The sequence below is a fragment of the Rhipicephalus sanguineus genome, chromosome 9, assembly GCF_013339695.2.
Source record: "Rhipicephalus sanguineus isolate Rsan-2018 chromosome 9, BIME_Rsan_1.4, whole genome shotgun sequence".
Lineage (NCBI taxonomy): Eukaryota > Metazoa > Arthropoda > Arachnida > Ixodida > Ixodidae > Rhipicephalus > Rhipicephalus sanguineus.
Window position 1 is genome coordinate 145,064,436 of NC_051184.2, and position 16,456 is coordinate 145,080,891.

The 16,456-nt window shown below is 47.3% G+C and overlaps 1 protein-coding gene across 1 annotated transcript; it reads left to right on the plus strand.

Moving 5' to 3' along the window:
* The first annotated feature begins 15,295 nt into the window (after positions 1 to 15,295).
* Positions 15,296 to 16,179, plus strand: LOC125759881 (uncharacterized). The gene has a single exon (XM_049419316.1). It carries the CDS (start codon positions 15,310 to 15,312, stop codon positions 15,943 to 15,945), a length of 636 nt encoding a protein of 211 aa, XP_049275273.1. The 5' UTR covers positions 15,296 to 15,309; the 3' UTR covers positions 15,946 to 16,179.
* Positions 16,180 to 16,456: the final 277 nt, after the last annotated feature.

Consider the following 16,456-nt stretch of genomic DNA (forward strand, 5'->3'; position numbering starts at 1 on the left):
GGCGCCAAAACGGCGATGGTAGTAGCACAGGCTTGAGCCTGTAGACTCACTTCGATCACGTTCTCCGGCCCGGCGTGGGGTTGAGGATCGGCCACGTTGTCGCGAACGGCGTGGAACATAGTCTTGTCGCGTGGCTGCCACGGTTATTTCTTCGAGCCTATCGCAGAGGTGGTCGATGTGGGAAGGCGAGGTGGTAGCGGATGTCAAATTAGGAGCAGCACATGACGACGGGGGTCGTGTAGACGGAGTGCTGACGGCAGCGACTTGCAAGTACTGCGTCGCCACTTCCATGACTTTGTCAGCGAGTGCGGCGAGGGACGGTAAATCCATAGTGGAAGAAGTAGCCAGCACCATTTGCACGCCGGACGGCCAGCGTTGGAGGCGCAGCTCGCGTAGCACTGCACTGTCCATTGCATGGGCGCGCGAACCGAGGAGCTGCAGCATCTGACGAATGAGCTGCGCGGGCCTCCGGTCGCCGAGCTCCGCAGTTGAGAGCAACTGTTGAATTCGCGTCCGTTCCGATGCAGCGGTTCTGTCGAGCAGCGCTGCCTTGAGTTCGTCGTAGGGAGCTGCCGGGAGGTTCGTCCTGAAGGAAACCAGTACGTCGGATACCTCTTCTGCTGCAGCAGGTGGCAGTGTACTGACGACGCGATGGATTTTTGAAGCTGCGATGTTACGCGGCAGATGTGCAACTGCGATTCCACCTGCTGGAACCAGACGGTTGGGTTGCGCTCCCAGTATTGTGGCAGGCGTAGGGATACCGCAGAGACTGCGTCACCGGAGGCGTCTGCACTGTGGGAATTCTGGCCGATGTGGCTGATCTTGTGGCATCGTGGTTCCTAGCGTCACTTGTGCGTCCGGCTCTGCGAGGGACATGACCCTATCTTGAATTAAGGGCGCATATGCAACAGGGTCTCCAAATTGTAGAGCGCGTGTAGGACGAACATCACACATTATCACGTGTTTTAAGAACAGAACAGAATGCAAATACAGACAGTAAGACATACAGATCGAATCTCTCCGATAATTGTGACGTGTACCGTGATTATGCGTAGTTAGAATATGTACATATGCACAGGTGTAATGACAAGGCATGACAGTATAAGCAACAATCTTAGTGTAACGAGGGTGATAAATGAGCGTACAATTCAAGCCATTGCAATAAATAAACGGAAAAAAAGGGGAAAAAACAAACAACAAAAAACCCAACCTATTAAAACGAAATAAAATACCAAGAAGGCGCAATACAGGCGACACAGGCGCTACACCGTCCAACACGCGCATCTTCATTCTTAGTCTAGCGCTAGACAAGTTAGTTTTCCTTTGCTTTCGTTGATTCCAGAGGAGAGAGTGTTAAATTTATGAATCAGGTATGATTCTCGAAGCTCACGGTCATGGCTATGCGGAATCCAGATTCTAGTATCGTCACTTTGAGGTTGTTAAATGAGTGGCCCGGCATGTTGTCATGTTTTGATAGTGGAAGGTTTGGTTGGGATTTGGCATGCGATCTGTGATTGTTGAACCGGATTCTGAATGGTGTTTCCGTCTGCCCTATGTATTGCATGTGGCAGGTGCCACACTCAAGGAGGTACACTACGTTAGATGAATCACAATTGAAACTTCCTCTAAGTGTAAATGTGAATTGGTTTGATGTACTGGTGGCAGTGATTGAAGGTGTTATATGAGGACAAACTTTACACCGTGGTTTGTTGCAGCGGCTGCAACCGGTGTGATTAGCGGTGACAATTTTAGACGACGTAAGAATGTCACCTATGTTTTTCGAGCGTATATATATATATATATATATATATATATATATATATCATCATCATCAGCCTGTATATATATATATATATATATATATATATATATATATATATATATACAGGCTATATATATATATAGCCTGTATATATATATGATGATGATGATATATATATATATATATATATATATATATATATATATATATATATATATATATATATATATATAAAAATTGGCTTGAGCGAACGAACGTACGAAAACTTTTATTGTTCCAACGTTTCGGCCGGGGTCCTGCCTTCGTCAGGGAATACAATGCATACGTTAAATGTGTCGCTTATATATACACAGGGGGCCCCCAAACACGTGTCTAAGCAGTATCTAATATCGCACATACATCAGATAAATCAGCATAGGTAAAAGTGCGGTGCAATATTAACATGCGTACATGACAAAAGTTATATACGGCGAAGTGGGCGCAGTAACAAAGGGAATTTTTTCATCACTCTCACGAAAAAAAAATGATAACATGGGTGATTATGTACAGCGATGACATTTAAGAACAATGCGTGAAAAGGACTCGATGAACTAACAAGAAACATGTGTAAACAGCAAACAACAATGTGCTAAAGGAACTAACAAGAAACAGGTGTAAAGCAACGAGAACAGCAATCTAAAAAAGGCATGTGTGAAAAAGTCTGGCAATGCTGATAATAAGACACCTAAGTGAAACTGTGATACATGGCACTCATGAAAATGGAATACAACAAAAACATGGGTAACAGGGTGATAACTGGTGAAAGTGGCAGATACGTGACATATGGAATTTAGCATTGTCCGTGACAGAGTGATCCCGTAGCTTAACTCTTACGTGTGCAGGAACGTAAGCTTTCCTGCGCTTTCGTTAATGCCGCATGATAATGCTTTAAACTTGTAGATGAGAAATGATTCGCGCACTTCCCGTTCGTGGTGAGATTTAAAACCAGATTCCAATGTGGTTGCCGTCAGGTGATCGAGTGAGTGCCCTGTTGTATTCAGGTGCTTAGATAAAGGCAGGTTAGGAAAAGTTGTGACATGTGCCTTGTGATTATTGAACCGCAATCTGAATGGTGTCGATGTCTGGCCTATGTACTGAAGCTTGCAGACGGAGCACTGAAGGAGGTACACACAGTTACTTGTATCGCAGTCGTAATCACCTTTAATTTTAATTGAAAAATTTGAGGCCGAACTCTGGGCTGAAATGGAGGTGATCATGTGCGCGCACAGCTTGCAACGTGGTTTGCCACATGGGTGGCAACCTGAATGGACAGCAGGGGTTAACACAGATGAAGTCAGCATATTGTGCAAGTTTCTCGAGCGACGGTACACTACCCGTGGCGATTCAGAAAATATGTTTTTGAGACGGTCGCTCTGCATGAGGATGTTGTGGTGCTTTCGTAGGATGTGGTTAACGTTTGGTACTGATGCAGAATGCGTTAATATTAGGTTTGTACATTGTCGCTGTGGAGCACGATTGTTGGAGTGTAGAAGCTCGCTCCTGTTTACTGCACTAGCCCGTTTAATGGCATCGTTAATTACCTGAGGCGGGTACTTTTGTATTGTTAGCGCATCACTGAGTTTGTCACAATTATCTTGAAAATCTGATTGTTCGGAGCACAACCTTTTGAAACGGAGTGCCTGGCTGTACGGTATGCTCGTCTTGTTGTGCCTCACGTGGCTGCTTTGAAAGTGAAGGTAGCGGTGTTTGTCAGTTGGTTTTTTGTAGAGTTTCGTCGTTAGTTTATTGCTTCATATGCATACCGTGACGTCGAGAAAGTTTATGTTTGAAGCTGAGTAGACGGGCGAGAAGGATATCGATGGATGAAAATTGTTAAAGTTGGCCACGAAAGATAAAAGTTCAGTTTCCCCGTGATGCCATATCAGAAAGATATCATCTATGAAGCGCTTATAGTAAAATGGTTTTAGTGCGCAAGTGGCCAGAAACCTGTCTTCCAGTGTGCCCATGAATATATTAGCGTAGTTCGGTCCTATTTTTGTGCCCATTGAGGTGCTACTCGTCTGTACATAGTGGGTTCGATTAAATTCAAAGTTGTTTAATCGCAAGATAAGTTTTAAAAGGGAGGCCAGAGTTGAGCTGTCAATAGGTTTGTCTAGTGAGGATTCGTCGTACGCACGTATTACTGCCTGAATGCCGTCGTCGTGCGGTATGTTCGTGTAGAGAGAGGCTACGTCTAGAGTGGCTAGCAGTGCTTTGTCGGGGATGTCAAGATCAGCAATGTCACTCAAGATCTCAAGATCAGCAATGTCAGCAATGTCACTTAAGTGACATTGCTGATCTTGACATCCCCGACAAAGCACTGCTAGCCACTCTAGACGTAGCCTCTCTCTACACGAACATACCGCACGACGACGGCATTCAGGCAGTAATACGTGCGTACGACGAATCCTCACTAGACAAACCTATTGACAGCTCAACTCTGGCCTCCCTTTTAAAACTTATCTTGCGATTAAACAACTTTGAATTTAATCGAACCCACTATGTACAGACGAGTGGCACCTCAATGGGCACAAAAATAGGACCGAACTACGCTAATATATTCATGGGCACACTGGAAGACAGGTTTCTGGCCACTTGCGCACTAAAACCATTTTACTATAAGCGCTTCATAGATGATATCTTTCTGATATGGCATCACGGGGAAACTGAACTTTTATCTTTCGTGGCCAACTTTAACAATTTTCATCCATCGATATCCTTCTCGCCCGTCTACTCAGCTTCAAACATAAACTTTCTCGACGTCACGGTATGCATATCAAGCAATAAACTAACGACGAAACTCTACAAAAAACCAACTGACAAACACCGCTACCTTCACTTTCAAAGCAGCCACGTGAGGCACAACAAGACGAGCATACCGTACAGCCAGGCACTCCGTTTCAAAAGGTTGTGCTCCGAACAATCAGATTTTCAAGATAATTGTGACAAACTCAGTGATGCGCTAACAATACAAAAGTACCCGCCTCAGGTAATTAACGATGCCATTAAACGGGCTAGTGCAGTAAACAGGAGCGAGCTTCTACACTCCAACAATCGTGCTCCACAGCGACAATGTACAAACCTAATATTAACGCATTCTGCATCAGTACCAAACGTTAACCACATCCTACGAAAGCACCACAACATCCTCATGCAGAGCGACCGTCTCAAAAACATATTTTCTGAATCGCCACGGGTAGTGTACCGTCGCTCGAGAAACTTGCACAATATGCTGACTTCATCTGTGTTAACCCCTGCTGTCCATTCAGGTTGCCACCCATGTGGCAAACCACGTTGCAAGCTGTGCGCGCACATGATCACCTCCATTTCAGCCCAGAGTTCGGCCTCAAATTTTTCAATTAAAATTAAAGGTGATTACGACTGCGATACAAGTAACTGTGTGTACCTCCTTCAGTGCTCCGTCTGCAAGCTTCAGTACATAGGCCAGACATCGACACCATTCAGATTGCGGTTCAATAATCACAAGGCACATGTCACAACTTTTCCTAACCTGCCTTTATCTAAGCACCTGAATACAACAGGGCACTCACTCGATCACCTGACGGCAACCATATTGGAATCTGGTTTTAAATCTCACCACGAACGGGAAGTGCGCGAATCATTTCTCATCTACAAGTTTAAAGCATTATCATGCGGCATTAACGAAAGCGCAGGAAAGCTTACGTTCCTGCACACGTAAGAGTTAAGCTACGGGATCACTCTGTCACGGACAATGCTAAATTCCATATGTCACGTATCTGCCACTTTCACCAGTTATCACCCTGTTACCCATGTTTTTGTTGTATTCCATTTTCATGAGTGCCATGTATCACAGTTTCACTTAGGTGTCTTATTATCAGCATTGCCAGACTTTTTCACACATGCCTTTTTTATATTGCTGTGCTCGTTGCTTTACACCTGTTTCTTGTTAGTTCCTTTAGCACATTGTTGTTTGCTGTTTACACATGTTTCTTGTTAGTTCATCGAGTCCTTTTCACGCATTGTTCTTAAATGTCATCGCTGTACATAATCACCCATGTTATCATTTTTTTTTCGTGAGAGTGATGAAAAAATTCCCTTTGTTACTGCGCCCACTTCGCCGTATATAACTTTTGTCATGTACGCATGTTAATATTGCACCGCACTTTTACCTATGCTGATTTATCTGATGTATGTGCGATATTAGATACTGCTTAGACACGTGTTTGGGGGCCCCCTGTGTATATATAAGCGACACATTTAACGTATGCATTGTATTCCCTGACGAAGGCCGGACCCCGGCCGAAACGTTGGAACAATAAAAGTTTTCGTACGTTCGTTCGCTCAAGCCAATTTTTATTAATCACTGGATCCACTGAAACCACTTGCCTGATATATATATATATATATATATATATATATATATATATATATATATATACCTAACGCGTTATTTGCATGTATAAGTAGCTTCGTGTAAGCCACACCGCCAGAACGGCGAGCACACAATGCCATTGTTTATGCAGACATGGCAATCGTTGGGAGAGACGAAACATTTTATTTCAAGTCACATGCTCAGTAAGCACATACAAAAGATGGGTGCACTGCACAATGCAAGACAGCTGCCACATGTTGAGAAATTGCACAGTAGGAATAAATAGGCGATATTTACGAAATTCCCACAATACAATAAAAAGTGTAGAAGACAGCGTTAGCATCACAGAGGACTACAATAATCTTTCGAAGCCCAACCTTTCTTATTAGGTATACAAGTAGCTATCGCGCACAGTTCAAAACAAATCATTCCGCCCCCCCCCCCTTTTTTTGAGGATTAGTTTCACATTTTTCACAAAGCAACATGCAATTTCAATGCATCTTGCACAAGCATCACACTAGGAGGTTTTCTAAGCCTCACCTTTATATCACATAAAACCCGCATCCTTTGGTTTAAGACTTAAACTTGTGAAGATGCAAGCCAGAAACTGGGGACTGAAACAGACCTTTGCCCAAGTTGTGGTTAACAAATCTGCAAGCCAGAAACTGGGCAATGAAACCGAACTTTATCCCAAGTTGCGATTAACAAATGTGACATGCCTACGCAAGCGTATTCGACTGTACATCTTCAGGAACCTATCACGGCAATCCAGTGAACAAAGGTGGAAATTTATGGATGACAGTTCGTCAGATAAGATAGAGCAGATGCCACGGCAATGAACCACACTTTCAACAATGGAAAGAAAGGCAGATTCCATCTTCTGGAACATTTGAAATGCTCTAGCAGACGGAGCAGTCAAATTTCCAAGCAACTTGCCAGGTACATGATAAGCTTTCAGCATCATAAAATACTGGTGTTCCTGCCTCAAATCATTTTGGTCATCCTTCAGAAATGCCAAACAATGGCAATTCTCAAGGGACTTTTCAAGAAACTTCTTAATAAGAAAGCCTGCGAAGTAGTAAGATGCTTAAAAGAACGTAAGAATGGGCTTGTTGGTGGTGATACACGGTGGAACTTGTGGTGCACAAAAAGATGCTGCATCATCGACAGCATGCGTCTGGTTCAGTGAAGCAAGCAGACTTATATCCTCAAGTGAAGGGTAGTCATCCGAGAAATAAGGAAGGCCGGCCAGCTCCGTGACACCTCCAGTGCGAAGTTTTCAGTGTTTTCAGAGTGAAAAGGGGAAAAGGGGATTTCAGAGTGAAAAGGGGACACTCGATTTAAGAGAATGAAGAATATGTATGACCATCCAAACACTAAGTAGCTTAACAGCAAAATAGTGTGAAAGATACGGACATACTTTGATAGTTAGCTAATGACAACCACAACTTCAAAATTACATCTTGGAAAGGTGCAAAGGGCTACCTGTCGTCTCGCGGAATCCTTAACCACTTAGTACCACGCTCTCTCCCTGTCCTGCCGTTGTTGTTGCACCACGCAGCGCAGCAGTAGCTGCCGTAGTACTTGACTCCGGACGGCATGACCTGAAAAAAGAGAAAAAAGTTGACCGTATTTTCTCTGGCCTTCGCACAAATTGTCTCCGACGCACTTCTCAGCGCCCTTTCGCGAAAAACAGTCCCAAGCAGTTGCCGCAGTGAAAACAAAGCAACCTTCGGTGCATGAACTACTGAGGCAGTATTTAACGAGAATATTACGTCGTAGCCACGGCCAACGAATACTGTTCTCATTTCTCAAGTTCTCCCTAATTCGGCTCTTAACATAGGCGTCAAGCAAACTGCGAATACCACAAATAACGATTCTAAGCATAACTGCACTCTTTCACACATTTGCACACCCATGCAGTGAATTAGAACTGCGTGTAACGGCATTGTATGCACAAAAAAAAAAGCCTTACGACGCAAGCGGCGACTCATTTTTGGCGCCAAGAAACGATTTCTTCGCTAACGTGCTGCGCAGCATTTCAAGTTGCTATTTCTTAATGCAAAGCAATTCACGAGCATCATACGCGAAGCGTGAAGCACAAAGAAGCTTTCGGCGCTAAAACACAAAGTGCGTCAAATGTCAACTTAAAGCTGTAGCGACAAATACATTGCAAAGTAATGAAGGGAAAAAAGAACCTAACGAAGGCGTTCTTACCAAGCAGCCGAAGAGCAGAGTGACTTCCCGGCAGACGATCCCAGCGAATTCCACAGAGCAGGTAGAGCCAATTTTATATGCGTCGCTGCCATTTCGCCGCGTCATGCCGCGTCTGTCCAATCGCAGACGATAAAGACGGATTTAGAGCCACACTGCGAGCCAGCGGAAGCCACTGCCGCAGCCACATAGTCTGACAAACATATGTAGATGTATCGTGAACCAGAAAAGGTACTGCAGTAGATAACTAGTACGCGCGTTCTCTTGGAAACAGGGAGTGACGTGCTGCCGTGTAACGGCTGGCGGGAAGCTGCGCCTGGTGTGCGACCGATGGCGGCGCTGCGAACGGCGCCTGTATGATGTCAGAGCGGGGATTCGCGCACTTTCGTCTGCTACGTAGGCCCAGAGCCTTGTTGAAACCACCGTTGTGGTACATTTCAACAAAAAAAGCAGTTCAATTGGTTATCTTGCGTATGGTGGCTACTAACGCTGTTCGAACAACCGTGACCCTGTTTCTAACGTTCATTTAGAACTACAGCTCTTTGTTTCTTAGAACTGCGGCCGCTTGTCTCCGCGGCGAGTGCTGCGCAATGGTGAAGTAATGCTCTGTGCCTCAGTGTGCTTCGCCCGCTCGTGAAAAAGGCGTTAGCTTTCACAACTATCCTAAGGACCCATAGATGAAGAGGAAGTGTACAGTCAAGCTCAGAATGGAATAGCGCCCCACGCCTTCATCGACAGTGTGCAGCAAGCACTTCGTGGACAGCGACTTCTGCTACCCACCGTACGCGCCACTCTTAGGTAAGCTCGTGACCTCGTTTAAGCGCCTCGCCAATACTTAAGGCGTTCATTGCACGCAGGCTATAAGCATAGGCGACTTACACCAGGTGCAGTGCCGTTCCACAACCTGCCGCGAAGGCCCCTAGATAAGGAGCCCACGACGCGGCCTCCGAATAGCCTCGCAGGTAAGCGCACCTCGTTAGCTCAGCTGAGCGGCGCAGGATATCTGAGACTACTGCTGCACTTGGATGGTGTCCATACGTATTTTACTTAAGTAGGGAGCCTTTATGTGTGCGCGCCCCCTCCGTTTTAGATGCGAAGTATCTTAAGGCGGAGCTCAATCCGGTGGTGGTGGTGGTGTGCGGCGTGACCACCCTTACTGCGCATGCGCATACCCTCTCCACACACCTCCTCTCCACTCACCCTCTCCCCTTCCCCTCTCCCATACCCCTCTCCTTTCCCCCTTTCCAGTCTTCCTCTGAAACGCGGGCTAGACATGCTGAAATTCTCTCCTGCGCAACGCCGCGATGAGCTCGAGCGCATGCGCGTCCCCTTCCCTTCTCTCCTCTCTTACGCTGCCCCCCTCTCGCCCGCCTGTCGACCGCGTTCGCCGCTCGCCCTGTGAGAATTAACGGCCAGGCTAGATGGAAGATACGACGCGCGTAGCGTCCCTCTTCGCGTTCCACGACGCGAGGTCGGTAGCATGCCCAACGAACGCCAACGGAACGCGATCGTGCAAGTGCTCAGGCTTCGCATCGCCCGTGGCACGGTGTAAGATATATACTCTTTAGGTGTGGACACTCCTCGGCTTGCATGCAGAGCGCGTTCGACCAGATAAAGTAACAACGGCGCGCGTCTGTTGGTCCGGTGACCGCAGCGGGTATCTAGCGGCGGGAAGACGCAACTTAAAGAGAGAAAATGCTTTCTGCACCGTTGCTATAGCAACCGACGCAGTCGGCGGTAACGCCGGCGTCCGCTGCATGTCTTGTTTTTCGCTCGTGAAAAACGCGGTATGCGTTTCTAACTTGAGTTGCTGGCGTGCCGTAGCCGCGTTCGCTGACTAGGAAATTCAGATTTCCCGCGAAGCGCCAGTTGCTACGGGAACGCGTTTTTGTGTTGAAGTTGCATCTTCCCGCCGGTAGGTATCCGCTGCCGTCAGCGGTCCGACGGGCTCTCGGCGTTGTTACTTTATCTGGTCGATCGCGTCTCGCGAGTGTCCTCACCTAAAGAGTATATATCTTACACCGTGGCCCGTGGTCCCCTTTAGCGGGAGATGGTGTAATTTTTTTAGGGTGATGTCAGCCTTTGACCCACCACCTGCCACCGCCCGCCAAAACACAATGTTGCCAGTCCAGGTTTCCATGGCAACGGGACGACGCGAGCGCCATGTTGGTTCTCCCGGCCACTCGTTGCTGCTCCGTCGTACGGCACCGACTGCACGTTGGCGCGGTGTGCAAGCTGCGGTATGCGCTGCGTCTACCACATCGCTCTGGACCTAGCTTCTTCTGTGACACCATCCTCGCGCTAAGTGCTTCTACAAGAACCTTGGAGTGAGAATGCCAGGGTGCTGCGTGCCGCAATTCACAACCATCTGGAGACGGGGTGTGAGAATGTTCCGGTTCCCGACTTGTCCTAACCGACGGAAACGCTGGATTGCGCAAGTTAAGCGAGACTGCTGGGAGCCGACTGCTTCCTCCCGTGTTTGTGAGGTGAGTACGCGTTGTATTGCGACTCGCGAGCGGATTGAGTTTATCACCGCATATTTCGTGAAATGATTTGCTTTGTCGTGTGACGAAAAGCAGTCCGTGCAAGGTAAACGCGACTTCTCCTGGCTGCAGCTTAGCTCGGCTAGGCCTGGTTATGCCAATGAAAGCGTGTTTAATGGTTATGCTTGTTTATTCTCGTAGGCGAAGCGCATTTTGGTAACCGAACGAAATGGCTATCTCTTTTCTCGCTATCTTCTTTTCTTGAGTTTCCAAAGCCGCCGCCGCATTCGACGCGAGAAACGCCGTGCCCGTAAACCACCGACAGACGCTCGCGTTCGCGTGTTCCTTTGCTGGCAGATGTGCGCGCTCCTGCAACTTTCACCTCGGACGCTCAGGAAGTAGTACAATTGGAGATGTAGACAGACAAGCCGACGAACGCGTTCCCTGTAGAGTTACGGCTCGCGTGCCTTTCCAGTCCGGCCGTGGTAGAGTCTTGCACAACTGCAACGCAACAACTAAATTTTGCGCGTCTTGCCACGGGGTATTTCTTCGCTTCAAGGCCACGCGAAAATAACACCTTAACTCGCTCAACTATGCAAGTAAAGTTTTTGTTTTAATAATATAGAATGCGACTGATTTACTTTTCGCGTCCGTCCGTCCGTCCGTCCGTCCGTCCGTCCGTCCGTCCGTCCGTCCGTCCGTCCGTCCGTCCGTCCGTCCGTCCGTCCGTCTCGTCCGTCCGTCTGTCTGTCTGTCTGTCTGTCTGTCTGTCTGTCTGTCTGTCTGTCCTGTCTGTCTGTCTGTCTGTCTGTCTGTCTGTCTGTCTGTCTGTCTGTCTGTCTGTCTGTCTGTCTGTCTGTCTGTCTGTCTGTCTGTCTGTCTGTCTGTCTGTCTGTCTGTCTGTCTGTCTGTCTGTCTGTCTGTCTGTCCGTCTGTCCGTCCGTCCGTCCGTCCGTCCGTCCGTCCGTCCGTCCGTCCGTCCGTCCGTCCGTCCGTCCGTCCGTCCGTCCGTCCGTCCGTCCGTCCGTCCGTCCGTCCGTCCGTCCGTCCGTCCGTCCGTCCGTCCGTCCGTCCGTCCGTCCGTCCGTCCGTCCGTCCGTCCGTCCGTCCGTCCGTCCGTCCGTCCGTCCGTCCGTCCGTCCGTCCGTCCGTCCGTCCGTCCGTCCGTCCGTCTGTCTGTCTGTCTGTCTGTCTGTCTGTCTGTCTGTCTGTCTGTCTGTCTGTCTGTCTGTCTGTCTGTCTGTCTGTCTGTCTGTCTGTCTGTCTGTCTGTCTGTCCGTCCGTCCGTCCGTCCGTCCGTCCGTCCGTCCGTCCGTCCGTCCGTCCGTCCGTCCGTCTGTCTGTCTGTCTGTCTGTCTGTCTGTCTGTCTGTCTGTCTGTCTGTCTGTCTGTCTGTCTGTCTGTCCGTCCGTCCGTCCGTCCGTCCGTCCGTCCGTCCGTCCGTCCGTCCGTCCGTCCGTCCGTCGTCGTCTGTCTGTCTGTCTGTCTGTCTGTCTGTCTGTCTGTCTGTCTGTCTGTCTGTCCGTCCGTCCGTCCGTCCGTCCGTCCGTCCGTCCGTCCGTCCGTCTGTCTGTCTGTCTGTCTGTCTGTCTGTCTGTCTGTCTGTCTGTCTGTCTGTCCTAAACACTTCTGTTTGTGTGCACCAAGGATTCCGGTTGTTTGCTTATATTCAAATATGCCGCGTGGGAGAGTGTGGTGCAGCGTCGGAATTTTTTGTCCTTTTTTTCATAAACTGCCACAACGATTATTTTATGTAGTGATATCAGTTTTATTTAGTGTTTTATAGACTACGTTTGTCTGTTTCGTGCCCTCTATGACTTTTCGCATTATTGCTTTGTTCAAGGCCCACTTCGAGGACACAAGCTTCGAGCAAAGGAGGCAGGACGGTTTGAAGAAACTAAGGCCAGATGCTATCCCGACGCTGCTTTCTTTTCGCTGTAAGTGAGCTCAGCTGAATGTGCTTACTAAATTGTTTTGATTATTCATTGCTCGCGCATGCGTAAAATGCTTGTAAACTACGCATGTGACTTTGTCCGAGCTTTGTCAAAAAGACTTACCTAAAGGCCAGAGTTTGAGTGCGATTTTTTTACAAACTCAATAATGGCTTACTTCTTCCAATAGTGAGTGGGAAATCTTAAATGTCACCTTTGTACTTGTCAGCAATAATACTAAAGTGGTTTTGTTATACTAAAGTGCTTTGTTAACTCTTTCAGCTCTTCCAAAGCACAGATTGCCCCCAACGAATCGGGATGCTGTATCAAACGTACCGCCTCGGCATCCAGATCTTTCAAGTGACAGAGTCGCCGGCGTACAACCCAAGACAGCCAGCCAGTGCTCAGGTATCAGAGGTGGCTCCAGCGCCGAATGTGATGTTTGCAGCAAGCAGTGCTGTGGAGCCAAACTGTGCCTCCGCAGATGTAGACACTGTTCAGCTAAGTCTACATTCTGGTGACACCCCAAGCAACGCCGCTGACAGTTCTGGTAGTGCTAGTTCTGCTTGTGAATCTTTGGCTGCTAACTCGGTTGATATTGCAGCTGACATGGGCGATGCTCGTGACTTACGTATTCATTGTGCATCATTGCCAATTGCACTTGTGAGCGCACCAGCGTCTTTTCCTACGACAGGAAAAGATACCAGAAATTGTCAAAGGACATCTCAGAAATTTCTTGTGCCATCTGTCCCTCTTGATAACGTTAAAAGTGGCTGTGCTGATAAGTCCTGCTGCACACGAGAATCGTTAGCCTCTGCGCATCAGTATTTTCACCTCAGTGACACTTATGTTCAGAATAAAACACAGATGTCTTGTCTTGAAGCTTCTCATAGCTTTGTACCAAGTGGGACACCCTCTCTTGAAAATGGTACTTCAACACTGCAAAATCAGCCTGACTGTGGAGGAGTAGAAGCGCTATCCCCACACCTCTTCACAACTGGAAAAAGTGCAGCTGTAGGTACGACACTGATTCATCGAGAGAACGCGGAACTTCGAAAAAAAAAACGGTGACCTGATGCGCAAGTACAAGAGCCTACAAAGACTGCATGAGAAAGCAAAATCACAGCTCAAAAGTGCGAGGAAAAAACTGGCATCTGCTGGAAAAAAAATACGAGAATTAACTACTGCAAGCTTTCTGAACAATGACCAAGCAGCTGCTCTGGCGAGAAAGACTACGAAAGGATCAAAATGGTCTGAAAAGACTATCAGAGTAGCACTTCAGATTAAACATGCATGTGGCACAACAGGATATGAACTACTGAGGTCGTTGTCGTATCCATTACCTTCGAACAGGACCCTAATTAGAAGACTTCAGAACATCTGCTTTTTGCCAGGCATTCTTCATGAGGTACTATATGTTTTAAAGCTCAAAAGTGAGACATAGAAAAGGACTGCGTGTTTTTCATGGATGAGATGGAAATCAGCCAGGGTTTCGATCACGACCGCTCTCTAGACTGCCTTTTCGGGGGTACCACGCTGCCACAGTCAAATGTGCAAGTTGCCAACCATGCCCTTGTGTTCATGATCGGTGGGCTAAACACGAGGTGGAAGCAGGTCATAGCCTACCACTTCACTGGGCGATCAGTCGACGGGGCACTCCTGAAAGATCTTGTGTTTCATTTAATTGAGCTCTGCTTTAATATCTCGTTGCGAGTGCTTGTGGTAACCAGTGACATGGGATCAGCTAATCGGGCAGTATGGCGCCTACTGGGATTCTCCAGCAACAGACAATCAGAGACCGTGTGTTCTGTACCACACCCGCACCTTGCAGACCAGATGTTGTTTTTTATGGCTGACCCAGCGCATGTTTTGAAGAACATTCGGGCCCAGCTGCTTCGTTCAGAAACATTTACACTAGGACAAGAAACCGTTAAGGAGCAAGAGCTTCCTGGAGAAATTGTCAGCGTTGATCACATTAAAGCAGTCCTAGAATTTGACTCTGACGATGACCTGAAGGTTGCGAACAAGTTGTCTGACATCCACATTGGCAGTGGGCACTTGACTAAGATGAAGGTGAATGTCGCCGTTCAAATGTTTCGCGAAGCCCCTCCTGCTATCAGATACCTGGTCAAACAAGGAAAGCTAAAGCCTGAAGCAGAGACAACAGCTTGGTTCCTTGAATTAGTGAGCAAATGGTACACACTCATGTCATCACGGCACCCAGTGGTTGCTTTGAGCTATTTTGATCCCTCAAAACATGAAGATGCAGTTAAAATCCTTCAACTGGCTTGTACAACTTTCTGCCGTATCAACATGGGCAAAACTGCTCACTGGAAACCTTCCCAAGCCGGTCTCCTGATATCAACGACAGTTGTGCTGTGCCTGTCCGACGAACTGCTGAAGAAACGTGGCTACCGGTACCTGCTTATAGGTAGACTGATACAGGACTGTCTTGAAAATATTTTCTCTGTTGTAAGACTCAGGAAGCCCATCCCAAGTGCGTATAATGTGAAGTGTGCTCTAAAGATGATATGTGTCAGCCAATACTTGCACACGCCAACGTCATCTAGCTATAACGAGGATGACAGCTTGCACTTAGCTGACCTCCTGGACCCCAGTATCAAGGCACAAGTTGCGCAAGAAAGTGGGGAGAACGAGGAAGCAGAAGAGCTTAAAAACGTTCTTCTGTATGCAACCACTGCAGTAGAACGTGACATTCTTGCATATGTAGGAGGTTTTCTGCTCAAGTCCATCTTGAAATTCATTGACGAGTGCAAGGACTGCAAAGCGGCACTGGTAGGAAATGACGATAAATACAGCACTCTCGTTAAGCTTAAAGAATACGCTCAGGGCGCTGGAAAGCTCATTCAGCCTAGCCGAGCTGTCATGGAAGTGCTCACTGAATGCGAAGAACACTTCAAGGCCTTTGCCGACAAAGACGGAATTTTGGCGCTAAAAACCCCATTCGCGAGCATTTTGAGTGCATTGCGCAGATCAGTAACTGTGCGACTGGAGAGCTGCGAAATCCATCGTGCACAGGTAGAAAAGTCGCTGCTGTTAAAGTATGTTAGGACAAGGCTAAAGATTCATCTTCGGCAAAAACAGGCACAAAGTGTGAATGGTCAGTCAAGTAAGACGTGTGCTGCAGTGAACCTTGAGTAGCAGCTTTTTAAAAGGCTCCAATCCAATTTAAAAATTACTGCTTATGAAAAGAACGCATTTCTGTGAGCATACTGTGTTGAATCTGTCTGTTACTGTGCAAATGAACATTCGTGGAGCTGACTTCATTTGTTCTTTTTGATGAGCTGTCCTTGTGCAGGAAATGTGCACGCACCAATTGTTATATGTTTTATGTGTAATCAACCTTGGATTTTCGATGTAAATAAATATTCACTGAAACAAACAACTTACCTTACGTATCATAACGTGAAGGCATATGTCGAATTCGCTAAAAAAAACTCGGCAGATCCCACGTACCGTGGGAGTCGATGTTATGCGAAGCATGCGGCGGGTAGGTGACTGTGGTGTAACTTTCTACTGAGCGACACGTTACAAAATGACGCTAAAGATTTGTGTAAACTTGATACACACACATATATATGTTGAAGAGCCACATATGTGTTATATAACCAGTTGTTTATCGTTGGGTAACGCTGCCATTGGCAACGTGGGT